Source organism: Myotis daubentonii, chromosome 2, assembly GCF_963259705.1.
Source record: "Myotis daubentonii chromosome 2, mMyoDau2.1, whole genome shotgun sequence".
NCBI lineage: Eukaryota > Metazoa > Chordata > Mammalia > Chiroptera > Vespertilionidae > Myotis > Myotis daubentonii.
In genome coordinates, this window is record NC_081841.1 from 56,485,995 (window position 1) to 56,513,618 (window position 27,624).

The 27,624-nt window shown below is 46.4% G+C and overlaps 1 protein-coding gene and 1 non-coding gene across 5 annotated transcripts; both read right to left on the reverse strand.

Moving 5' to 3' along the window:
* Positions 1–60: 60 nt before the first annotated feature.
* On the reverse strand, positions 61–27,445 carry RNF41 (ring finger protein 41). Of its 4 annotated transcripts, none has more exons than XM_059683245.1 (7): positions 27,270–27,445; positions 24,290–24,478; positions 10,243–10,355; positions 6,222–6,493; positions 5,397–5,532; positions 4,884–4,987; positions 61–4,010 (listed from the first exon to the last, which is right to left on the reverse strand). In XM_059683245.1, exons 3-7 carry the CDS (start codon positions 10,330–10,332, stop codon positions 3,659–3,661), a joined length of 954 nt encoding a protein of 317 aa, XP_059539228.1. In that variant the 5' UTR covers positions 10,333–10,355; positions 24,290–24,478; positions 27,270–27,445; the 3' UTR covers positions 61–3,658. The 4 variants fall into 4 exon arrangements, with proteins under 4 accessions (XP_059539228.1, XP_059539229.1, XP_059539230.1 ...); XM_059683246.1 differs by lacking the exon at positions 27,270–27,445 and adding an exon at positions 25,845–25,862; XM_059683247.1 differs by lacking the exon at positions 24,290–24,478.
* On the reverse strand, positions 20,651–20,753 carry LOC132228935 (U6 spliceosomal RNA). Its single transcript, XR_009451534.1, has one exon. It is a non-coding gene; the product is annotated as a U6 spliceosomal RNA (small nuclear RNA).
* Positions 27,446–27,624: the final 179 nt, after the last annotated feature.

Below are 27,624 nucleotides of genomic sequence, written 5' to 3' on the forward strand. Positions count from 1 at the left end.
TCAACTCTACTGTTGTGATCTAAAACAGCCATAGACAACATGTAAACAAACAGGCATGGCTGTGTTCCAATTTTTTAAAAATATTTTTTTATTGATTTCAGAGAAGCAGCAAGGGGGGAAGAGAAAGACAGAAACATCAATGATGAGAGAGAATCATTGATCGGCTGACTTCTGCACGCTCCACACTGGGGATCAACCCCACAACCTGGGGAAGTGCCCTGACCGCGAATCAAACCATGACCTCCTGGTTCATAGGTCAATGCTCAACCACTGAGCCACACTGGCCGGGACCAATACAATTTTTTTTTTTACAGAAACAGACAGCAGGATGTAAGTTTGCCAAACTCTGACCCAGGAACAAATACCACTTCTCCTGAAAAAGTCTTTCCTGGTGCCCATCACAGTCAGTGGCTTTATCTTCCTTCCCTCTGCTTACATATTGCTTGTGAAGCCACTTCTGGTATTTATTATGTCTTATTATATAATCATCTCCACTAGGGAGTAAGTCTAGAAGGTAGATGCCATTTTGCTACATGAACTCCCCCATACCTACCCCAGTGAGTTCCTTGCAGAATCGTCTGAATATTGTTTCCCAAAACCAAATCTACCCTAAATGGAAGGTTTGGTACCATTCATGATACTGAAAAATGAGCAGTAGGTTCTGAAAGTAAATTTGAAGGAAACACGGGGGGAAAAGCACTACTGGTATCACTAGAGTACATATATTGCCTCTTATGCTCTATATTGTAATGTGTTCACCACTAATTAACGATCAGACCTGTGCGTGTGAAAGTATAGAAAAGGATAAAAAAAAGTAGTAGAGATTCAGTTGGCACAGGAATGCCCTGATGCCCACCCCCCTTACTCCCACTAGAGCATCTAGAGTACTATTAGGTTTACACTTGGTACATGATAGTGCCAACAAATTTAAAAATGTAACACTCAAGGAAAAGAACACTTCCTTTTTCTCATGAAGGGAGAAGGTGGCAGCAAACGCCTACAGAAGTGTCTAGAGGTCTGACAACCACAGCGGGTTGTTCCAGGTTCCCTTCCTCACATTGGCTTTCTCGGTTAGAAGGCATTGGGGGTAGAGGCTTCCCTGCCTACGATGGAATCCCAGATTCCAAAGCAAAGGTAGAACGACAGAGAAAGGTACATGAATAACTTCTGTGGGAAGTGTCCCAACCCCAGGAACAGAAGACATGGAATTAGGGGCAGAGGCAGACCCTGGAACAAAACAAAATTCAGATCACTGGAGAGAGTGTTGGCTGCTATAGAACAGGGGACAGGAGGGAAGGGTGTAGGAGAGCGCACAGGGAAAAGATGTGAGGTGCCCACTAACCCCAGACAGACAGCCTCTTAAAACAGAGGTTAGTTCTAAGAAAAGGATAGGTTACAAAGTAAGAAAGAAGGGGAATTAAGGTGAGAAAAAAGGCCAAAGCAGGGGAGAAGTTTACAATGGGGAGTAATATTGAATTAAGAATTTAGAGTTGAGTGAAAGGTTTATTATTAGTGCAGTCAACACGATGGAACAGCACATATAACACAACCAGCAACCTGCAGAGACACTAGTGCAAAGGGTGGGGAAGCCTGAGCTGAGCTTCCTGGCTCCATCAGAGGGTGATGACAGGCGGGGATGGGCCTTGGTAAGGCTGGCAGGGGCTGAGGGGAGTGGAAGAAATGTAGTAACCAGATTAAGTATAGCAGCGTTTTCAAATTCCTGAGCACAGTGTCCTGGAGCTGGAACGTATGACTGCTCCCTACTCCCTTCAAGCTGTATCCCTCCAATCCAATCCCAGTGCAGCCGTGACCCACTACCCAGACCTACAGCAAGCTGGCCTGACTGAAACTCCCAGAGGAGAAGCTGTTAGACGGCCTTCTCTTCGACCCCACTCCCACCTACACATTAAAATACTCACACCCTCTACCCTCCCCTCCTCTTACTCTGCAGTCACCCTAGTGCAGTGATGGCGAACCTTTTGAGCTCGGTGTGTCAGCATTTTGAAAAACCCTAACTTAACTCTGGTGCCGTGTCACATATAGAAATTTTTTGATATTTGCAACCATAGTAAAACAAAGATTTCTATTTTGATATTTATTTTATATATTTAAATGCCATCTAACAAAGAAAAACTGACCAAAAAAATGAGTTTGCGTGTCACCTCTGACACGTGTCATAGGTTCGCCATCACTGCCCTAGTGGGTCAAGGAATGCCTGTGTAGTCTGAAATGGAGCTGTAGCCATTCAGGGGTGTGGATGGGACAGAGTATTGTCTGTACTCAGGGACAAAGGCATAATTTCTGCCCCATCTTGCCTGGTGAAGCTTAGAACCCAGCTATATGTCTCCAAGGAAATGGGGTGGTTTCTTCAAAATTAATACTCTAAATCCAAAGTTTCATGATGAGACCCTGGAAGGGCCAGGAGCAGTTCCCCAGAGGCTCGGGCATCGGTGCTGCCTGTCACATCCATCCCTGGAAGAAAGGAAGCTCATCTCAGAGTGGGTTACGGAGGGCTGGAGCCGACATAAGTTCCGCCAAGGACTCCTTTGGCCCTTCCTACATTATAGCCAAAGGTTGTGCTGAAAAGGAAAAATATAAAATAGACCCCACCCCTGTCCCACCCTATTCAGAATCCCCACCATAGGAACAATAAAAGAAAAATTTTAAGTTTTGTTCATTTTTTTCTTTTTCCTTTCTTTAAAAAAAAAAAGTAAATAAATTAAATTGCCAACAATGTGGCTGGGCTGGAAAAGTGGGGTAGCCTTAAGTAGGCCATTCTTAAAAAAAAAATGTGGGAGTGAAATATAAACACACCACAATGGCCAAAGGGAATTATCAAAATGACTAGTTCAATCACAGGGCTGGAGGGGCAGGGAGCTACTATGGCCTGTGCTAGAGGCAGGTGCCTACTGACTTCAGCAAATGCCAGAGAGCTGCTTCGTGCTGAGCATATTCACCCCAACAGACTAACCCCTACTCCCACTCCTGCATTCCTTAACTAAGAGAAAGTATAGGAAAGAAGAGCTCATCTGGAAATTTTCGGCATCCCAACCTGCACACCTGCAGACCAATGGGAGCCTGCACCTTTAAGATGGACTAAACAAGGTATTGCTTGGCACAGAGTTCCAGTCTTCCCCTAAGGGCCATCAATGATGGCCAGTTACTGGCTCATTACTTCTAGGGTTTTGGTTCCACCCTTACTATTTCTTCAGGATGTCTGCTCCCAAGAGCTGCCCGCTAAGTGTTTAGAGTCAACAGGCCTGCCTGCTCAGATTCCCTGGTTTGAAGAGGGGAATGATTCAAAATGTCTCACTCCACCCTGATCCTTCAAGAGAAAATGAGTATCTTTGTGCTTTCTGAAAATATCTGGAACCAGGGACCCTAGGCAGGAAAGTGGATATAGAATGGGGACTTTCCCAACCAGACTGAAAATTTACAGACATCTTAGGGGAAGGAATTAGGCAAAAGAAGGGAACCTGGGTTTCCCACCCACAAGGCTGAGCAAAGTGTTCCAGGGCCCCTCAGTGCCCGAAGAGCAGGGAGATGTGTGGCTCAAGGATAAGCCACAAGATTAAGGACAGGGGGGAGGACTCAGGGCTCAGCTACTGGAGTGATGAGATTTTCTGATTTCCATCTCTTCCTGACAGCCCGCCGGGATCTAAATCTCTTCAACGCCATGGGCAAATATCATGACGAGCCCCGGCTCCTGCACCATGTCATCGCCCATGTGCTGGTTCTCACAGGCCATCACGACAACAGCCTGCTTGCCAGGGATGCGTTTGGCCACATAGTTCTCATAGTACCGCCGGTTCATCTGTCTTGTCTCTAGTGTGGCCAGACCCTGGGGCCAGCTTCGCTCATGGGCATTTTCTATCAGCTCGTTGACAATAGAGGCAGGACAGCCACTCTCCACCAGGGAGCGCTTGATTACAGCCTGGAGGACAGCATCTGGTGTGGAGATCATCCCTCCCCAGCGGGTCACTCTTGCTGGCTGCAGGGAGTTCACCCACCTGTGTGGAGGGAGATGGAGGTGGTCATTCCAGCTCACTATCTCTGCATTGCTTCTTTCTCCAATAAGAACCACCACCCACTCTGCACTTAGCTTAACCCTATTCTTCCTCCCTTCCTCCCTTCCTCCCTTCCTTCCTTCCTTCCTTCCATCCATCCATCCATCCTTGGTTCACAAACTCCTAATCTGTCCCTAGTTGGTCCCATCTGAGTCACCATATGCTACTCACCAGATTAAACTCCACGAGTATGGGGTCCCTATTATTTTTCTTAAAAATTCCAATACTTAGCACACATAGTGCCTGGCATGTACTGGTGCTCAACAAACGTTTACTGAAGGAAGCAATTACTCCTCTATACTATGTCCCCTGCAGCACTATTTACACTAGATATATCGATTCAGCCTTCACAGTTTAGTCTATGAGATATACAGGACTCCAGAACTGAAAGGGATCTTACATTTTGCTTGTTTACTTCATTTCATTTATAGATCACTTTCCTGGATTTGCACTCTCTTTTCTTCTCTGGATTGTAAACTCTCTAAAGACAGACAATATCTTCTATTTCTTTTTGGCCCTCCTAGCATTCTACAGCCTTTAATACAGGGTTTTCTACATGTGGGTATTCACCTAATTCTGGAGAAATTGCATCCTTGGGTAAGCTTTCCCTTCCATCCACCCCCAAAAAGAAGAAGTCACAGACTGGCCTGAAGGTGATCCTCTTCTCCTCTACCCCTGTCCTTCACCCCAACATCTGAAAAGGGGTGGCCCCAGCCCAGCCCTCCTATCATCCTTCTCTGCCACTCCCCTGCTCTTCCTCCTTTCAGGGCTCAGTGCCAGGATGCGGAGGAACTCCACGTCCTGAATGACACTCACTCTAGGATCTCATTGTATTCAATTGTCTCCTCCAGGTTCTGAAGGTTGGGGTTGACACTGCGGATTGCACGCATGTATGCCTTCAGCAGCTGGATGTCTCGCTTCTGTTGGAGAGAAAGAGAAACAGCGATGATGGTTAAGGCAGAGAATAGATGACAGACAACAGTTTATCTGAGAATGAGGGCAATTGAGAGATCAGAGGAACTACCAGACTGTGAGCTTCATGAAGACAAGGATATGACTGTTTCATTCACAGGTGTATGCTGTGCTTAGCAGAGTGCCTTCATAGAGAAGGCACTGGATAAATGTTAGGTGGATGAATGACAGTGAGGGGATGAAGGGAAGGGAGAAGAGCTCCAATCTGACTCCCTACTAGGCCGCAGGTAGAGTATCTACTCAGCCAGGTGCACAACCACAGGCACAGATCTGCAGCTCACATGGTGCTTATCATTCACAAGCATGTGGTTCTTTGCATACTAGGGACATGCTTTCCCCATGTTCCTCGGGCCCTACCTGCTCCGACAGCTGGTGTTTGTGTTCAGCCGAGGACTTCTCCAGCTCTGCGATGCGTGTCTGCTGCTGCTGTACCACTGAGCGCAGGTGTTTAACGCAGTTGTGGTTTGGCAGCTCATCTTTGGGCATCTCCAGGCTGCCACCCGGGTGGGAAAAGAGAACAGGAGCACTCAATGGGACATGTGGGCAAAGGCAGGAGCTTGCTGAGAGGGCTTTCTCTTACCCCAAATTTCCAACATTCATTCATTTCTAACTTCAGTCTTCCCTCTTATTTCTCTTCACACACTTCTCCCCAGCCTCCCCCCGCCCCCATCCCTTCGCTATCTACTTTCTCTGGGCTTCTTCTCCTAAGACAGATTTTACCTACCACATGGCTCTCTTTTCCTTCTTAAGATTCTGCCTGTGCATTCATTCATGAGAAGCCCTAGATTCACAGTCCTGGCTATTGGCATTTAATCAAATATTTCACACCCCACAAAAAGGGAGAAAATAGCGTAAGAGGAAATATGAGAAGGCTGGAAATTAGAGCAGTCAAATGAACAAAGAGAAAGTAATAACGGACTGAAAGGGAAGAATAAAGTAAATCAAGTCGTTAGTGTTATCATACAGATTGCTGAATTGCTGTCTCCCTTATATTAAAGCAAGAGCAAAAAGATCGTAGTTGGAAAAGCAGCATGAAAGTGAGATCTTGGGGCAGGATGCCAGGGAGGCCAAGAACACTCCTTGCTGTGCCTATATGCACCTTAACAGTGAGCAGGGGATCCAGAGACTGGGGTATAAATGGGAATGCCCTTATCCATGTGGGCAGAAGGGAAAGAATCTCACCCGCAGCCCTGTTCACAGGTCACAGGCCGTTTTGGGTTGTGCTCACAGTCACTGAGGTGAGACATGAGGTTATCAAGCCGAACAACAGCACTACAGCCAAATACAGCGTTGTCGCAGGCAATCTGCAGCTTTGACAACATGTTCCGCATGATCCGAGGTACTGGGCGCAGGTGGGCAACCGTCACTACGCTGCGGTCCACCGGACACGTCTGCTGCTGAGAGAACCACTGGGTGATGCAGGCATTGCAGAAAGCATGCTCGCAATGAGGTGCCTAGAGAGAGAGTAGGGCAAAAGGACACAAGAGAATTAGCAGGTGCTAAGAGCCTATGTATGGTAACTGGAAAAGCCAGTCAAGCCCCTGAGCAGCTTCCAGGCCAGAGGTTGCTGGGGTCACAGCAGAATATAGCTGCACTACGGGCAAACAAGCTATTATGGGGGACAAGCTACAGATACGCTCCCTGTGCTCATGATTCCAACTGGATTGTGACAAAAGACAAACAAGTAACAATAAGTTATGTAACAATATAAGTATTCCAGGACAATAGGAGAGGTGACACGAGGCAGTCAATTAGTAATTGCCAACTGGATTGCACATACAATAATTACCAAAGAAATTCAGAGGAGGGTGATCCAAGCTAGGTCAATCAGGGCAGGTGTTTATGGAGAGGACAGAGTTCAATATGGGCCCTGAAGGATAAGGAGGGTGAGGGCCAGCAAGAGATTTACTGGCAAAAATTCAATGTAAGAAAGCAAAACAAAACAAACGGGCTGGTTTTTCATAGAATCACATTGTCCTCAGTTTCATTAAGATCATACTTCAGCCTGCTTCCTGGATAACTCAGGTAACCTCTAAAGTTAATCCCTCAAAGCGAGAGGATTCTCTGGCCTCTACGGAGACACTATCTAGCTTCTAGCATGGGACAGACATAGTAGCATTTAGCAGATGTTAGATGTTGATGGATTGATGGATGGATGGATGGATGGATGGATGGATGAAGTGCCTTCTACGTCCCAAACACTTTGCTAGGTGCGTACAATAAAAAAAGACAGTTTCTGCCTTCAAGATATTCACAGACACCAAAGACTGAAACACAGAGGCTTTGTAAGGAAAGAAGTCATTGTCAGTATCACTAATCCAATTGTCAGATTTTTTTTCCCACTCGGATATTTAATTCTTTCCAAAATCTTAGAAAACCGTATCTCCAAAAAAACTTAAATTTGTCAACTTTCCCCCCATCTCTACAGCAACTAACCCAGTTCAAGTGATCATTTCTCACCTGTATTACTAGATATGTCTTTAACTTCTACCTTGCCCCTTTATACTCCACTAGAGGCCCGGTGCACAAATTTGTGCATGGGTGGGGGGGCCCCGGCCAGCCCACTGATTGGTGCTGGGCTTGTTGAGGGGAGGAGATGGCGGGAGGTTGGCCCACCAGCCCACCCCCAAATGGGGGGGGGGTGATTGGGGACCAGCAGCCTGGGGGTGGGGCCATGGGTGGTTGGCTGGCTGGCCCTGCCCCTGATCAGAGTGGGGGGCCCACTGGGGACAGGGCCGGCTGGGGGGAGGAGCCGCAGGAGGTTGGCCAGCCTGCATGCAGCACTCTCCTCCCACCCTGATAGGGCCAGTTTGCTGGCCTTAGTGGGCGTCATAGCGACCAGTTGTTCTGGTCATCATGACATTCTGTTCACTGGCCTTTTATATATAAAGATTCTAGCTTCAGAGCCAGAGTGATCATTTAAAAATACAGACTGGATCATATCACTGCCTTGCTTAAAACTTTACAATGGCTTCCCATTGTACTTAAAATAAATCCAAACTCAGGACCTGTAACATTCTGCTTGATCCAACCCTGTGCCTATGCCCTCTGCCTACCTCACACCACATTTCCAACACAGTGTTCAGGCCATTTTGGCTTTCTTTCTGTTCCTGTCCACACCCACACATTCCTGCCTCAGGACCTTTGCTTTTGCTGCTCTTTGACAGAAATGCTCTTCCTCTAAATCTTAGCATGAATAGTCCCTTATTCAGATCTCAGCTCAACTGTCATCTCCTTTGTGACCATCTTAACTAAAGCTGCCACCCTTGTGGAAATATATAGAATGTACTATCTTTCATGTAAGAAAGGTGGGCAAATATATATCTGCCCTCATACATACTGGAAGGATATCAAATAAACAAATATCGATGGGGAGATTAGGTAGATAGGACAGGGATGCAAGTGTTTGCACTGTACACCATTTTAAAAATAATCTAAAAAAATTGATTTGGGAGAGAGGAGAGGAGAGAGAGAGGAGGGAAGGAGAAAAACATCGATTTGTTGTTCCACTTATTTATGCATTCATTGGTTGATTCTTGTATGCAACCCACAACCTTGGCTTATTGGACAATGCTTTAACAAACTGAGCTACCCAGCCAGGGCCCTGTAGACCTTTTGTTACTGTTTTGATTTCTGAACCTGTGAATGTTACCTATTCGAAAAATAAAGAAACATGATGTAGGGAATCAGCATCCCCAGCAGGGGCCGCCTACCCTGGGAAATGTGGCTGGTCACTGGGCATCACGAGGTCGGCCTCGCCAGAAGCTAAACCCTGAAGGTTGGGGAGTGGCTTCTGACAGACTCACCACTGCCAGCGACCTCTCCACGTGTGTCTCAACTCAGATGACAGAGCCAGACACAGACAAGGCCCTGCCTCGCGGGGAGGGAACTGACACACCCATGACCTCTCAACACCAGGATAGCTTGCTCCACAGCAGCCGACCTGCTTCCAATAGCAGTGGGCTGCCAAGGCCTGGAAGCCAGGGAGAGGGGCAGGGCGAGCTGCCACCGGAGTAGAGGCTGACTCATGCAGCTCCGGCTCTGCGCTCCGCTGGTGGTTGGAAACTGGAGAGGAATAAGCTCTGAGGATGAAGACCAGGGGGTGCAGTGAGCTGTATAAGCAGGGAGAGGGAAGGGCCATGAGACTTCACTGACAAGTGTCCTGGTTTGGACAATGGGATTATCCCAGCTAGCCAGCCGTGGGGGAGGGTTAATTGGTATTTACAGAGTTCAGGCAGTAAGGACCATGCAGGGGGATGTCCCAGGAATACAACTGTTAAGAACTCATCTCACTCATTATACTTGCCTGTTCATCATGAACTTCTCCTCATACTTGCCCCAGGAAGATACAACTGACTCTGGTCTGGCAAGGCTGGTAGAGAAATGACCTACTGAAGATGGCAGCTTTCATATCAAATGCAGAGGATATGGCTGCATCAAAAATTGGTTTTTTGCCGAAACCGGTTTGGCTCAGTGGATAGAGCGTCGGCCTGCGGACTGAAGGGTCCCAGGTTCGATTCCGGTCAAGGGCATGTACCTGGGTTGCGGGCACATCCCCAGTAGGAGATGTGCGGGAGGCAGCTGATCGATGTTTCTCTCTCATCGATGTTTCTATCTCTCGCCCTTCCTCTCTGTAAAAAATCAATAAAATATTTTTTTTTTTAAAAAATTGGTTTTTCCAATAAATCCAGGAAGAAAATAGGTCAGTACACACAGTTCCCCACTTCCCATTTGTTCAACAGTAGGCGCGGCCTGCAGGGACCTGGCTGATTACCCAAAACACTACGCCATCAAAATGCAGAGAGAACTTATCAGGAGAGTCCAGAGGTTTAATCACGGGTTGGAAGACAGAACCTTGTCAGAGCCCCTGCAGAGGAAAGGAAGTTCTCAAGCCACTGTCAAAAGACAAAAACAAAAAACTGACCATTTTACGGCAGAAAAATCTCAGAGTGACCTTGGGAGAAAATCGGAAGCACTGGACTTCTGGGCATCCACCTCCAGACAGACTCCGGAGCCCTGTTCCTCTTGTATGGCCACTGCTCTTCTGCCCAAGCCTCTGTTCTGTGTATGTGTGAAGGGGAAGCAGGGTACTGGGGAGACACAGCACAGTGCCTCCCTCTCTTGGTCCCATAACCTATGAATACTTTCCACAAGCTCCGCTGCCATCTCTTGCCTCACTACACCTGCCAGCGGACCGACTCACCTGGACTGGCTCCTCCAAGACTCCACTGCAAATAGGACAGATCAGATCTTCGTCAACATCCCCCTGGAAGCGGGTTACATCATACCCCATGTCTCATCACTGAAACCCAGGCCCTGGAAGGAACCAGAGGAGAGAGGCCAGTTCAGAGGAAGCTCACAAACTAGTGCCAACTTGAACTCACTGCGAAGATCCGTTCATTTGTCCAACAATTATTATTTTTAAAAAACATATTTTTATTGATTTCAGAGAGGGAGGAGAGAATAGAAACATCAGTGATGAGAGAGAATCATTGATCGGCTGCCTCCTGCACGCCCCCTGGGTTTCAAGCCCACAACCCAGGCATGTGCCCTTGACTGGAATTGAACCTGGGACCCTTCAGTCTGCAGGCCAATGCTTTATCCACTGAACCAAACAAGCTAGGGCCAACAATTATTTATTGAGGGCCTACTATGTGCCAGTGATTTGGGGTGAGTAGGGAGCAGACTCAAGAAATTTAACTCTAATGGGATATTACACAGCATACATTTAAAATATGAAGTGAGCCTGGCTGGTGTGGCTCTGTGGTTGAGCGTAGACCTATGAACCAGGAGGTCACAGTTTGATTCCTGGTCAGGGCACATGACCAGGTTGCGGGCTCAATTCTCAGTGGGGGGCATGCAGGAGACAGCCGATGGGTGATTCTCTCTCATCATTGATGTTTTTCTCTCTCTCTTTCCCTCTCCCTTTCTCTCTGAAATCAATAAAAAAAATTTAAGTGATAAATGCTTTGATAGAGTAAGGCACTGTAAGATTATAAGGGCAAGAGATGTAGATACCTAAGCCAGGCTTAAGGGAGAGGGTGATTTTGAGAAGTTCTCTAGGACTAGGTGTCACCACCAGGACAAACAAGAGTTAGGTAGGTGAGGGGATGGGGGCAGGATGGGCATTAGCGTTTTAGCCACTTTCAAAGGCCCAGAAGTAAGAGGGCATATGATGGGTTCAGGGAACTCTAGTGGTTTGGAGAATGGCTGACCTGAAGGGTGCCAGAGAAGTAGTGTCTAGATCAGCCGTGGGCAAACTATGGCCCACGGGCCAGTTCCGGCCCATTTGAAATGAATAAAACTAAAAAAAAAAAAAAAAAAAGACCGTACCCTTTTATGTAATGATGTTTACTTTGAATTTATATTAGTTCACACAAACACTCCATCCATGCTTTTGTTCTGGCCCTCCGGTCCAGTTTAAGAACCCATTGTGGCCCTCGAGTCAAAAAGTTTGCCCACCCCTGGTCTAGATACAAGGCTGGAGGTGAGCAAGGGTCAGGCCCTTATATAAAGCGTTGGGACTTCATCCTGAGGCTATGGGAAGCCACTGAAAGACTGAAAAGGAATGACTGGATAAAAGTTCCCTTCTAGAATCACTCTGTCGATACAGGTGGGATTGGAGACAGGAAGGCCATGTAGGCAGGAGAGACATGATGAGAGTCTGAACTTAGGTGGTGGCAGTGGGAGTAAAGAAGGATGGAGATTCAAGAGAGCAAGTGCTCAAAGAGCAGTGCGGCTGTCATGCCTCCTCTTAGGGCTCCTAGGGGTCACACCCAAAGAAGAGGTCATGAACGGTGACTGGTTCTCCAGTGTAGATAGCCAACTGGATACAAGACGGCCAATCCACAGACCCACCATCAACTGTGATGTCTTGGAAAAGATAAGCTGAGAGATCAGATTGTTCTCAGAAATTCAGAATCAAGCTGTCCAATTTTTTAAAATATATTTTTATTGAAAGAGAGAAAGGGAGAGGATAGAGAGATAGAAACATTGATGAGAGAGGAACATCATCAATCAAGGCAGCAACCTGGGCTTGTGTCCTGACCAGGAATTGAACCAGCAATCTCTTGGTTCTGGGTCGATGCTCAACTGCTGAGCCACACCGGCCGGGCATGCTGTTCATTTTTTAAAAGGGAAGGGGAGGGATGAATCCAAAGAGGCCTTGCTAGGTCAAGTACAAGCTAAAATACAGCACTGGATTGAGTCAGAACTGAGATGTGCCAGTTCTACTACTCATTCATTACCTGTGTGACCTTGGGCAGACCACATAAACTTCTGAAGCCTAAGTAATTTTTCATAAATAAATAAAATGGATATACTAAATAGAAGTGACTCTCACAGAGTTGCCCTTAAAGAGATAATGCATATTAAACATTTAGCAAAGTGCCTGCTGGCACACAGTAGGTACTCAACACATGATAACAACCATTATTTATGTATACATCTAATTTCTACTACGTGAAAAAATTCCTTAAGAGCAGAAACTCATATTCTGCATTCAATGTAGCACCAAGCACAGTTCCTCACAAATTAATAAAATGTTTGGTATATTTCAATGTTACCTTAAACTGGGAAGTTCCCAGCAACCAGGGTATAGTGGACTTCTATTTTACCTACAGAACATCTTATTTTCCAGTTTTCCTTTGGGAATCATACCCTAGTTTCCAGTGGACATGTGAACCATCCCAGGACAGCGAACTGGGGGAGCCTAGGACCTCTCCCGAAGCTCTGCAGGGAAGCTCCTTGCCCTGGGATTGCACAGCTGGTGGGATGTACAACTCAGAGTGGTTGGCAACCATCTCTGCCACGAATGAGGACAGCCTGCTTACAGAGTAAAGCCAATAAGAAAGTAAAGCTGAGATCGAATTCAGAGATTATTTAGATGCTGGATTCAGCCATGTGTAAAGCCACAATCAGCTTTTTCTTTCTTTTTTTTCTTTTTTGATTAAATCTTTATTGTTCAGATTATTACATTTGTTCCTCTTTTTTCTCCCGATAACTCCCCTCCACCCAGTTCCCACCCCACCCTCCTCCCTCACTCCCCACCCACTGTCCTCATCCATAGGTGCACGATTTTTGTCCAGTCTCTTCCCGCATCCCCCTCACCCCTTGCCCCCCCAAAAATAGCCAGTCCACTTCCTTTCTATGCCCCCGATTCTATTATAGTCACCAGTTCATTCTGTTCATGAGATTATTCACTTGATTTTCAGATTCACTTGTTGATAGATGTGTATTTGTTGTTGATAATTTGTATCTTTACCTTCTTCTTCTTCTTCCTCTTCTTAAAGGATACCTTTCAGCATTTCATATAATACTGGTTTGATGGTGGTGAACTCCTTTAGCTTTTTCTTTTCTTTTTTTTTTTTTTAAATGTATTTTATTGATTTTTTACAGAGAGGAAGGGAGAGAGATAGACAGTCAGAAACATCGATGGGAGAGAAACATCGATCAGCTGCCTCCTGCACATCTCCCACTGGGGATGTGCCCGCAACCCAGGCACATGCCCCTGACCGGAATCGAACCCGGGACCCTTCAGTCCGCAGGCCGACGCTCTATCCACTGAGCCAAACCGGTCTCGGCTCTTTAGCTTTTTCTTATCTGTGAAGCTCTTCATCTGACCTTCAATTCTGAATGATAGGTTTGCTGGATAAAGTAATCTTGGTTGTAGGTTCTTGGCATTCATCACTTTGAATATTTCTTGCCACTCCCTTCTGGCCTGCAAAGTTTCTGTTGAGAAATCAGCTGACCGTCATATGGGTATTCCCTTGTAGGTAACTGAGTTTCTTTCTCTTGCTGCTTTTAAGATTCTCTCTTTGTCTTTTGCTCTTGGCATTTTAATTATGATGTGTCTTGGTGTGGTCCTCTTTGGACTCCTTTTGTTTGGGGTTCTCTGCGTTTCCTGGACTTGTAAGTCTATTTCTTTCACCAGGTAGGGGAAGTTTTCTGTCATTATTTCTTCAAATAGGTTTTCAATATCTTGCTCTCTCTCTTTTTCTGGCATCCCCATAATTCGGATGTTGGTATGCTTGAAGCTGTCCCAGAGGCTCCTTACACTATCTTCGTATTTTTGGATTGTTTTTTCATTTTGCTTTTCCGGTTGGGTGTTTTTTGCTTCTTTGTATTTCAAATCGTTGACTTGATTCTTGCAATCCTCTAGTCTGCTGTTGGGAGTCTGTATAATATTCTTAATTTCAGTCAGTGTATGCTTAATTTCTAGTTGGTCCTTTATCACAACCTCGAGGGTCTCATTAGATTTCCTGTAGATCTCATTGTTTATCAGCAGTTTCTAGAATATTCTTGAAAAACCTTAAAAGTGTGGTTTTGAACTCTATATCAGTAGTTTGCTTTCCTCCATTTCTGTCATTTCTGTCCTTTTTCTTTGTCTCCGCATTTTTTATGCTTCCCTGTGTTGATAAAGTGGTTTTCTGTGTTGAGTGTCCTCTAGGGCCCAGTGGTTCAGCCTCCCCAATTACCTGAGGAGGACACTCTTGGTACACCCCCTTGTGGTCTTTGTGCACAGTCTTGTTGTAGTTAAGCCTTGATGGTTGTAGGTATCACTGAGAGGAATTGACCTCCGGGCCAATTGGCTGTGAGAATCAGCTGTGTCTGCAGTGGGAGAACTTCTGTGCTGGAGACACCCCTCTGGGGCAAGACTTGCTTCAATGGGGCTTTGCTGCTCACTGAGTCTGCCCCCTGAGTGTGTCTTTTATGGTTCCACGGAGCTGCAAACTGGATGGTCCCACTCTGACCTCTGGGTTTCCTGGCTCCTGGATCTCTAGGGAGGTGCTAATCTAGCCTTTGCCTGAGGCTATCCAGCAAAAGCCTCCCTGTAGGGCTTGAGCAGGGCGGGTCCCAGGGGATCAACAGGGTGGGGCTAGCAGTTATGGCGTCTCCGCTTCTCAGTATCCTGGAAATCCCTGCCAGCCCCTCCGAGAGAAAGCTGCCCTTGAGTTCCGACCAATGCCAGACAGTCCCGCTTCTCCCGTATGAGTCTGGGTCCCTAGTGACTCGCCCGGAACTGGAGCTCAGAGCCTGAGACTCCTTCCTGATTGAAAATGACAACCGCGCCCTCAGCCGCCAGCCCGCTCCGCACCTTAGTATTTTACTTCCGCACTGCGCCTCCTCTGAGTCTCGGTAAGCTTTTCTCTTTCCTTCTAGTTGTGGAATTTCCACTCAGCCAGCCTTCCTGTGGTTCTGGATGATGTCCGTTCTGTCTTTTAGTTGTATTTTTGAACTGGTTGTTCGAGGCAGCAAACTCTGGTGTTTACCTATGCCGCCATCTTGGTTTCTCTCCCACTTATTTTTCTTGATCCATTTTAGATAGGAACAATGATACCCCCCGACACTGCTACCAGTACAGACCTCCATGACTACCATTTCTCTCTATACTCATTCCTCCAACTCTAATTCTTAAAGTTCAGGGCCTTGGGCTTACTAATAATCCATCTGAAATTGTCACTGTCAACCACCTAGGCCTGGCTATTTGAAGTGGAAGCCAGACTGCAGCGGTTCAAAGTGAACAAGAGGTGAGGCAGAGACAGGAACGGAAGATAACTCATAAAAAAGCTTGATTTCAAAGGAAGGGAAAGAGAGAACTTGCTAGAGCAGCGGTTCTCAACCTGTGGGTAGAGACCCCTTTGGGGTCGAACAACCCTTTCACAGGGGTCGCTTAAGATCATCGGAAAACACATATATAATTACATATTGTTTTTGTAATTAATCACTATGCTTTAATTATGTTCAATTTGTAACAATGAAAATACATCCTGCATATCAGATATTTACATTATAATTCCTAACAGTAGCAAAATTACAGTTATGAAGTAGCAATGAAAATAATTTTATGGCTGGGGGTCACCACAACATGAGGAACTGTATTAAAGGGTTGAGGCATTAGGAAGGTTGAGAACCACTGTGCTAAGAGGAAGACAGGTTGAGGAAGTGGGTTGTGTTGGGGTGTTTTTCTATTTTTTTTTTTTTTCATCTTCAACTGAGGACATGTTTTTATTGATTTTAGAGAGAGAGGAAGGGGGGAGGGAGGGAGAGAGAGAGACTAATGTGAAGAGAGAAACACTGGTTGGAACCTACACCCTAGGTTTGTGCCCTGATTGGAATCAAACCTGCAACATTTTGGTATATGGGAAGCTGCTCCAACCAACTGAGCCACCTAGCCAGGCCAGGGAATGTTTTCCTTGCGATAAGAGGCTTGAGCATGTTTATATATTGAGAGGAAGATAATTACAAGAGAGAATCTGGTCCCTGAGGTAGTGGTAAGTGGGGAGGTGATCTGGATTACGTTAAATAAAAAGAGGGACACCTTTAAAGCAGGAAGGAAGGAAGATGATACAAAAAGAGACCCAGATAGGTTTTATTTTTATTTATTTTAAAAATATTTTTATTGATTTCAAAAAGTTAGGGAGAGGGAGAGATAGAAACATCAATGATGAGAGAGAATCATTAATCGGCTGCCTCTTGCATGGCCCCTACTAGGAATCAAGCCCAAAGCCCCGGCATGTGCCCTTGACCAGAATCAAACCTGGAACCCTTCAGTCTGCAGGCCAAAACCAGCTAGGGCAAGATAGGTTTAAAAATATCATACCAGGCCCGGCCAGTGTGGCTCAGTTGGTTGAGCATCGTCCCATGCACCAAGAAATCCTCAGTTCGATTCCTCGATTCCTGGTCAGGGCACATGCCCAGGTTAGGGGTTCAATCCCCAGAAGGGGGTGTACAGGAGGCAGCTGATCAATGTTTCTTTCTCACTGATATTTCTATCTCCCTCCTTCTTCTCTAAAATCAATATAAAAAAACATTTAAAAAATCATACCACCCTAACCGGTTTGGCTTAGTGGATAGATTGTCGGTATGCAGACTGAAGTGTCCCAGGTTCGATTCCGGTCAAGGGCACATGCCTGGGTTGTAGGCCCAATCCCCAGTGGGGGGCCTGCAGGAGGCAGGCAATCAATGATTCTCTCTCATCACTGATGTTTCTATCTCTCTCTCTCCCTCTCCCTTCCTCTCTGAAATCAACAAAAAATATATTTAAAAAATCATACCAGTAAACTTTTAAAAATCAAATAATTACTTATTCATTTTAATGAATAAAGGTATAGCTAAGTGATTATGGTAATATGAGTCCATTTGATGGAACAATGTATCTATGTTAAATGATATTTCTGGGGAATATGCTATATCATCAACACTAATAAAAGAGAAAAATGGTAATTGGCGTACGAGCTACCCTTTTCATTGGCTAATCAGGGCTATATGCAAATTAACTGCCAATTAAGATTGGCAGTTAACTGCCAACAAGATGGCGGTTAATTTGCATATGTAGGCACAATGCAGGGAGGTGAAAGGGAAAGCAGGAAGAAGCCCCCTGCCACTGACAGTGATCGGAAACCCAGGGGGGAGCTAAGAGCTGGGGGGCAGGGCAAAGGCGGCCCTGGGGCCGCCTTTGCCCTGCCCCCCAGCCATGATCAGAGAATCAGGTGCCTTTTCCGCCCTGGCCAGTGATAGCAGGAAGTAGGGGTGGAGCCAGCGATGGGAGCTGGGCACGGTCGAAGCTGGCAGTCCCGGGAGCTAGGGGTCCCTTGCCTGGGCCTAAAGTGAAGCCCACGATCGTGGGGCTGCTGCCACTGCGGGTCCCCACTGCCCGGGCCGGACGCCTAGGCCAGAGGCGTCAGGCCTGGGCAAGGGGCCGATCCTGCGATTGGAGGGTGATGGGGGTCAACGCCTGAGGGTTCCCAGTATGTGAGAGGGGGCAGGCTGGGCTGAGGGACACTCCCCCCCGCCCCCACACCCAGTGCACGAATTTCGTGCACCGGGCCCCTAGTGATATAATAATAGATGAAAAAGTAGGACACAAAATTGAGCACATACCTGTTTAAAAACATATCATGCCCTAGATGGGTTGATCAGTGGTTAGAACACCGGCCCTCAAACTAAACAGTCTCAGGTTCGACTATGATCAAGGGCACATACCTCAGTTGCAGGTTCAATCCCTGGCCTTGGTCAGGGAGCATGTGGGAGGCAACCAACCGATGTCTCTCTCTCACATTGATGTTTCTCTCTGTGTGTCTCTCTCCCTCCTTTCCACTCTCTCTAAAAATCAACGGAAAAAATATCCTCCAAAAAAACCCCAATAAAACTCTCCTGCCCTAACCGGTTTGGCTCAGTGGATAGAGCGTCGGCCTGCGGACTGAAAGGTCCCAGGTTCGATTCCGGTCAAGGGCATGTACCTTGGTTGCGGGCACATCCCCAGTAGGAGGTGTGCAGGAGGCAGCTGATAGAGGTTTCTCTCTCATTGGTGTTTCTAACTCTATCCCTCTCCCTTCCTCTCTGTTAAAAATCAATAAAATATGTATATATTTTTAAATCTTAAAAAAAAACTCCCCCCTAAAACATGTCATATATTTATAAATAATCCACACATAAAAAGAGACCAGAAGGAAATATCAAAATGTTAACAGTGGTTTATTTGGATATAGAACTAAGGATAATGTTTTTCTTCTATTTTTTTTTAAATTTATCAACTTTTTTTTAAAAAGAGAGAAACACTGATTTGTTGTTCCACTTATTTATAGATTCATTGGTTGTTTCTTATATGTGCCCTGACCAGAAATCTTAGTGTATGGGGATGTTGCTCTAACCAACTGACCTACCCAGTCAGGGCCTATTCTATTTTTTTTTTTTAATTGATTTTAGAGAGAGAGGTCCCCCCAAAAGCATATACCTTTTCCCTCTTCCAGGAACTTGGCCTAAGGAAATAATTACACAAGGGTATAAAAATCATACACCAGGTTGTTTACCTCTAAGCATTGCTTATAATGGCAAAAAAACCCAACACAAATATCCAGAATGAGATACCATGTAGCATTAATGGCTTAGCTATATTTGCTTCTTATTCCTAATTTACTTGCTATATTTATGATTTATATACTAAATAAATTAACATTTATGCATGTCATATATGCTATAGTGCCATTTTTGTTAAAGCCTGGCTGGTGCTGCTCAGTGGTTAAGCATTGACATATGAACCAGGAGGTTACGGTTCAATTCCCAGTCCGGGCACATGCCCAGGTTGTGGGCTCCATCCCCAGAGGGGAGCGTGTAGGAGGCAGCCGATCAATCAATGATTCTCTCTCATCATTTTTTTTTTTTTAAATATATTTTATTGATTTTTTACAGAGAGGAAGGGAGAGAGATAGAGAGAGTTAGAAACATCGATGAGAGAGAAACATCGATCAGCTGCCTCCTGCACATCTCCTACTGGGGATATGCCCGCAACCCAGGTACATGCCCTTGACCGGAATCGAACCCGGGACCTTTCAGTCCGCAGGCCGACGCTCTATCCACTGAGCCAAACCGGTTTCGGCCTCTCTCATCATTGATGTTTCTGTCTCTCCCTTCCTTCTCTGAAATCAATTTCAAACACACACACACACACACACACACACACACACACACACACATGTTGTTAATCCTTGCTGAGGATATTTTTCCATTGATTTTTAGGAAGAATGGAAGAGAGGGAAAGACAAAGAGAAACATCAATGTGAGAAAAATACATTGATTGGTTGCCTCCTGCACAAGCCCTGACCGGGGCCCAGGCCAGGGAGGAGCCTGCAATCAAGGTAAGTGCCCTTGACTGAAATCGAACCCAGGACCCTTTAGTCCACAGGCTAACGCTCTATCTACTGAGCCAAACTGGCTAGGGCAATATATATATTTTTATAAGTATGTTTGTAGGAGGACTGGAAGAAATTAATTAAAGACATATATGCATAGCCCATGGATACAGAATAATAATGTGGTGAAGGCCTAGGGGTGGGGCTGGATGGAGGGGGGGCAAAATGGGAGAAAATGGGGGACATCTGTAATAGTGTCAACAATAAAAAAAGTATGTTTATATTTATGTGTATACACATTTAGCATACTAATATTGGAGAACATCTAGGACAGCCGTGGGCAAACACCGGCCCGATTGAAATGAATAAAACTATTGAAAAAAAAGACCATACCCTTTTATGTAATGATGTTTACTTTGAATTTATATTAGTTCACACAAACACTCCATCCATGCTTTTGTTCCGGCCCTCCGGTCCAGTTTAAGAACCCATTGTGGCCCTCGAGTCAAAAAGTTTGCCCACCCCTGATCTAGGACATATATTAGAGAAACTGTCTCTAAATGTAGACTTTTAATACTTTGAAGTTCATTCATAGTTTTGATTTGTTTCTCCTTCTCCAACAATGATCATGTTTTGCTTATACAATTAAATAATAAAGTCAAGCCAAGACCGGTTTGGCTCGGTGGATAGAGCGTTGGCCTGCAGACTGAAAGGTCCCAGGTTCGATTCCGGTCAAGGGCATGTACCTGGGTTGCGGGCACATCCCCAGTGGGAGATGTGCTGGAGGCAGCTGATCGATGTTTCTCTTTGATCGATGTTTCTGACTCTCTATCTCTCTCCCTTCCTCTCTGTAAAAAAATCAATAAAATATATTTTAAAAAAATAAATAAAATAAAAACTCAGATATGCAAGAAATGTAACTTTAAAGTCAACATTTATTGAGCAATATTACATGCTAAGCTCTATTCTAAGCATTTTTTTAAAAATATGGACAGCTGCACGAATTTTCCTGTTATCCTTATGCAGGGGCCTGCTAATCTCTGTATCGTTCCAATTTTAGTATATGTGCTTACGAAGCGAGCAGTAAGCATTTCTTATATATTAATTCATCTAATTCGTACAATTATATGAGTTACTCTATGAGGTAAAGACTGTCATTACCCATATCTTACACATGAATAACAGATGCACAACACAAAGGTTAAAAAACTTGTTTAGTCCTGGCCAGTGTGGCTCAGTTGATTGGCGTTGTCCCATGCCGAGAGGTTGTGATTCCCAGAGGGCACAGGCACGTGCCCAAGTTGCCAGCTTGGTACCTGGTGGGGGGCATGTAGGAGGTATCCAATGGAGGTTTTGCTTTCTTTTTTGTTTTTTAAATATGTTTTTATTGTTTTTTTTAGAGAGAGGAAGGAAGAGAGAGAGAGAGATAGAAACATCCACCAGCTGCCTCCTACATGCCCCACCCTGGGGATCAAGCCTGCAACCCCAGCATGTGCCGACAGGGAAATGAACCAGTGACCTCTTGGTGCATGGGACAATGCTCAACCAACTGAGCCACGCTAGCCTGGCCGCTGTTTCACTTCCACATCAATGTTTCTTTCTCCCTCTCCTTCCTTTCTTTCTGGAAATCAATGGAAAATCTTAAACAAAAAAAACATACAAAAAAACTTGCCCTAACCGGTTTGGCTCAGTGGATAAAGCGTCGGACCGAGGACTGAAGGGTCCTGAGTTCAATTCTGGTCAAGGGCACATACCTTGGTTGCGGACTCAATCCCCAGTAGGGGGCATGCAGGAGGTAGCTGATGGATGTTTCTCTCTCATCGATGTTTCTAGCTCTCTATTCCTCTTCCTCCCTCTCTGTAAAATAAATAAAATATATTGAAAAAAACAAAAACAACTTGTCCAAAATCATACAGCCAGCAAGTGATTCAGCCAGATTCAAACCTAGGCAGACTGGCTCTAGAGCCCAAGCTTTTAACCACTTTGCTGATCTGCCTCTCAAACTGAAAAATGCAAGTTGCAAAAACAGTATGTCTACTTTGACCCCATTTTTACAAAAACAATTTTAAAAAGAAAAATAAATATATGTAGTGTACGTATTATACATGCTGAGATTATACTTTCAATCTAGGTTATATATTTCTGCAAGGTTTAATTTTTAAAAAAAATCTGTTATCCTTAGAGCGAGGGGTAAAAATTAAAAAGACATTACCTTCGCTATGTAGAAAACTGGCCTAGAGATTGTACTGTGCTTCACTGAACTTTTCATTTTAAATCAATACTGATAATATTGTCTTAAGGAGGAATATAAATTCTAAAAACCTATCTTAATGGGGCCTCAGGAGATCCCATATCCCCAAAATAAACAGCGGAGAACTTGCCTCAGTTGGTGCAGAGATGGCCAGAGGGTGTGGGAAGCCACCGGCCAGGGTGAGGGGCTGCAAGGTTCTCACCATAAAGTCAGGGTTTACAGAACTACAGAGATGCTGGGCACTGTTCTTTCTAAATCAAACACACAACCCTGCCGCGCGCCCCCCCCCCCCGTTCTCCCCCCCCACCCCCGTTATCTGCATATTCACCCGTTTTATCTACCTTCCTATAAATGCATTCTCTCAGTGGTACAGCCTCAATCGTTAAGGGGCCATTTAGATTTCCAATATGATTAGGGTATTCCCTATTTATCATCTATGGGAAACAGATGTTGACATGGATCTATACAACCTTGGAAGCCAGCTCCTTGCCCTGCCCCTAGGCCAGTGATGGCGAACCTATGACACGCGTGTCAGAGGTGACATGCGAACTCATTTTTTCGGTTGCTTTTTCTTTGTTAAATGGCATTTAAATATGTAAAATAAATATCAAAAATATAAGTCTTTGTTTTACTATGGTTGCAAATATCAAAAAATTTCTGTATGTGACACGGCACCAGAGTTAAGTTAGGGTTTTTCAAAATGCTGACACACCGAGCTCAAAAGGTTCGCCATCACTGCCCTAGGCTGACAGTCAAGCTGATAGCTGAGATGCCGTGACTATTCCTTCTACTCTTTGGGACTCGAAACACAGCTGTGGCATCTCCAAGGGGCAGGATATCACCCCCAGGGGGATGCCTCACAAGAACTCACTGCTTGCCAAAACCGGTTTGGCTCAGTGGATAGAGCGTCGGCCTGCAGACTGAAAGGTCCCAGGTTCGATTCCGGTCAAGGGCATGTACCTGGGTTGTGGGCACATCCCCTGTGGGGGTTGTGCTGGAGGCAGCTGATCGATGTTTCTCTCTCATCGATGTTTCTGACTCTCTATCTCTCTCCCTTCCTCTCTGTAAAAAATCAATAAAATATATATATAAAAAAAAGATTAAAAAAATATATATATTAAAAAAAAAAAAAAAGAACTCACTGCTCTCTGCCCTGGGGGCAGGAGCCTTAATAAAACTGAAACCATAGCGTCCTCAAGAGTCACAGCCAGGGGGACCCTTTCCACCTCCCCATTGTGGGGAGTCCATTCTGTGGGACTCTCTCCTTCTCCCCACATGTGAGTCTGTACTCGTTCTTCAATAAATCTCCACCTTTGCTATAAAAAAAGAGTCACAGCCAGTAACCACAGCCATGGGAAGCAGTTTCCTCGATATTCTCCTGGAGTTGTGGAATAGGAAAAGGTTTCACTGAACTTGGAGAGCTGAACTTAAGTAGCACTGAGGTGTCCCTTCAGGATTGTAGTTCTCCCAGCCTCCCTGATTTGAACATCCTAAACCCAAACTGAAAACTGCATTCCTGCCCTAGCCAGTTTGGCTCAGCGGAAAGAGTGTTGGACTGAAGGTTCCATTCCAGTCAAGGGCATGTACCTCAGCTGCAGGCTCAATCCCTGGCCCTGGTCGGAGTGTGTGTGGGAGGCTACCAATCAATGTTTCTCTCTCTCCCCTCTCCCTTTCACTCTCTCTTAAAATCAATGGAAAAATATCCTCAGGTGAGGATTAACAAACAAACAAATAAAACTGCATTTCCCATCTGCTATCCTATAGGCCAGAGCCAAACCAGGTTAATTGTGCTACTTTCCTTCCTCACTGTTACATTAGGTATCTCTCTCTCTCTCCCTCTCTCTCTCTTCCGAGTCAGCATTAATAATAAAAATACAAGAGACCCCTCCCTATACCCTTTTAACTTATTGCGGCAGTTGTTTTCTCTGGTCTACCCCCAGAGAGAGCTAGGAATTCAAGAAAGTTTGTTCCTAAAGAAACTTGAACATTTATCCTCCCTTATTCAGGGTTTCTTGAACCCATGTACAGGTATGCAAACCATGCACATTCACACACACACACATCCACACCCTCACTCAAGAGAAACATTACATAAGAAACATTAGTATTTTAGGGTGACTGGGCACGCTATCACCAATTCTTGGCAAAAGCATAAGGGTAAAAGCCAGGTATGTGTGCTATAGGCTTCCTTCTGCTGATTTTTCTCTCTGCCCTGAATACAACAGATGTGCAGAGGGCTGAGGAGCCTCCAGCCCCAATTGCTATAAACAACCAGACACACAAGGAAAAGGCCCCTTAAGCAGAAGCAACCCAGACTGGCAGAGAAGAGGCTGAAGCCTGGAATGGGACTCTACGTCAAGGCTCTTTACCTTCCAAGTGTTGGGGGACAGGCTCCCTGTTCACAAGGCTCCAACCCCCTGACGCCTCCACTCAGTGCCACTCAGGGGACGCTCCCAGCAGCCCATCTTGTTGGCTATTCTCCAACTGCATGTTCCTTCTCAGTGATAAGCTCCATCACCAAGGGGATGGATGTGATGTCACAATCAATCGGGAGCACTCTATTAACAGAAACAAGGAAGAAAAAGGTGAGTCAGGGGAACTACCTCCACTTGGCAGTAAGACTGGACAGACTTGGATCTGGTGGTTGAGTGCGGAGTATGAGACAACTCTATTAAGGTTTCTGTGCTAAACATGTAGGACTCCCCTCTAAGGAGCAAGATCATTAGCTAAGGAATCACATGCATGGTCTAAGTCTAAGAGATTCAAACATACCTGAGAGGGGGAAAGAAAGGAACGAGAAGAAAGGCAGAAAAGGGAAGAAATGTGAAGTGGACAGATTCTTTTTTTGTTTATTTGTTAATCCTCACCCGAGGATATTTTTTCCATTGATTTTTAAAAAATGATTTCAGAGAGAGGCAGGGAGAGGGAAATATCAATGATGAAAATCATTGATCAGTTGCTTCCTGCATGCCCCCTACTGGCATCGAATCCAAAACCCTGGCATGTGCCCTGACTAGAAATCAAACTGTGATCTCCTGGCTCACGGGTCAATGCCCAACCACTGAGCAATAGCGGCCGTCTCCATTGATTTTTAGAGAGTGGGAGGAGTGGGGGAGAAACAGAGAAACATCAATGTGTGAGTGGAAATAGAACCTGTGATCCTTAGGTGTGAGGGCTGACGCTCTAACCACTGAGCATGCCAGCCAGGGCAACAAAGTATTCTTTTGTGTACACAACTACCAGTAATGTCAATAATTCTAACTTTGTGGCTACATAATGCCTAGATCCATGATACCTTACATGCACAGCATAATAACTTTCATGTTTCCAAAGTGCTTTCACATAAATTATTTCATGTAAAAAGAATTCTGGTCTATCCTCCAGTTGGAAAATACTATTTCATAAGATAAAGATACTCATGAATGTTAGTACAGATGCATTTCAACTTCCCAAGCAAGAATGTACTCCTGAGGGGACCAGGCTTTTTAAAAACATAGAGGCAGTGAATTGGGAAATTATTCCAGGGTGGGCAACTGGGAAGACTAGAGGTAGCAGTATGATTAGGCTGACCAGACACCTGTTGCTAAAAGGATGGAACCAAGTAGAGGGAGACCAGGTTTCAGATGAACGAGGCTGAGAGCTATTCAACACTTTGCAGGAGAATAGCAACCATTCAAACTACTTTCCTCACCATCAAGAGATTAAGGGCTGTGTTAAAAAGGAAGAGGAGGATGATTTCTATACATAAAAATGGGGCCATTTCATCTTCTAAGTCTGGTACACATGCTCATTAGTTTTTATGCTCAGAGATAAAGGTGAAATGTCAGACCACACTTTCTCTCCCCTGTGGTCGGGGGTGAGGTACGTTGATAGCATGTCTGCCACCAATACAGAGGGTGTAATGCTCTTCCCTTTTGACAATACCTTATTTCCCACGGCCTGGCACATGCCCCTGTACCTCGCGAAATGCTTCCAGGAACCAGTGTGGATGGCTCTGCTCCGTCTTCTAGCGACAAGTTCCCGTCTCAGAAACCAAACAGTTGCCCATGCTGGGAGAATCAGTCCTACTTTGACTCTCCCTTGGCCAGAACAAAACAGCATTTTTCAACTGAGAGGAGAGCCAGGAGTCAGAGGTTCTGGTCCCAGCTTTGCCAACTGTATGACTGTTAGCAAGCCATGCCACCCTTCTGTCCAGTAGGGAGAGTGATCCCCTGCCTCATCTCCCTCACATGAAAAGGCAAATGACATAATGCATGTGAAAGCATACGAAACACGGCTCTGCGCAGGTGAGGCATCTGTGGTAACAGCGCAAACTAAGCTTAGAGCGCGGAGGGCCAGTGAGGAGGTGCCTGGCAGGCGCCTAATCCTTCTTTTCAGTGACTGGAAACCAGGCCCCGCCACCAAGGCAGCTGGACGCACGGGGTAGTAACATGATTGCATCACTCGGATTCCCTACCACCCGTCAACTCCATTCCTCCTGGGAGAAAACGACCCGCCAGGAAGCTGAACGCTCGCTTCTCGCCCTATTGTCGATTCTAAAACCACCTGTACAGGTGGGAGGGATGAGCCTCTCCCATCACAGCCCGGCCTCCGAAGCGTGGCCCGGTGGCCACATGAACAGCCACACTTGCTATTCGGTGGAACGAAGTCCTTTCTGAACGGGGACGACGTCTTTCGGCCCCTCGGGCCCAACCCCCCCCCAACCCGCCCCCCCGCCCCCCCCCCCCGGCTTCCTGCTCCTTCTGCACTCCCTCCTCCCCACGCCTCAATTTCCCCCGCGTCCCGCGCTGGGGACGGCTTTCCGGTGTGTGAAGCCCGAGACGAGGGCTTGGCCAAAAACGCCGGGCAGGGATGTAAGGAATGTGAGATTCCTTCATGAAGGAGGGGGAGAGGGGAGGGGGGAGGAATGAAGGAGGAAGACAAGGCTGCCAAAGACAAGGCGCGGGAGACGAGCCAAGCTATGGCGCTTCGAGGGCGGGGGTTCAGGTTCCGCCGCCCCGGCCCTGGCTGGCCCCCAGAACGCTCTCTTCTCCTCCCGGCCCGTCAATCACGGCCCATTTAAACACCACGTTGTTCCCCCCGACCCCCTCCTCTCCGCCCTCCAGCCCGCCCAGGCCCCCTCCCTCCCGCACTCCTCCAGGCCCCACTAGCCTCCCCAGCCATCCACCCTCCTGCGCCCCTTTCTCACCCCGCGACTCCTCCCCACGGCTGCTCCCTGCCTCCATTTTCCATCTTTACTCCCATCCCTTACCCTGACCTCCAACATCTCCAACCCGGGCCCCGATGCCCCAGGGACATCGCCCCCTCCCTTCCCACACCCTCTGGAGCCCGCGCAGGCGCAGTACGCACCGCCCTGGAAGCGGTCGGACTCTCCGTACCCCAGCCCGGCGGGAGCTGAGGCCGCCGCGGCCACGGGACAGCCCCGGTGCCGAGTCCCAGCCTTTCCTGGGAGGGGAAGGGGAAGGGAAGGAGAGGGAGGAAGGTTCCGACCACTCGCCGCTGGGTGAGACGGCCCTCGGCCCCGCCCACCGCTGCTACGCCACCCGGCGGAAGCGCGTCACCAAGCCCCGCCCCTTTGCTTTAACTCAAACGGAGACTCGAAGCTACGAGCGGCCAACGAAGAGGAAGGAAGGCTCGCCAGGCCTGGGCTCCAGACCGGAAGTCTTTACAGTCCCTGCGAGGACTGGATGGCCATTGGGGAGGG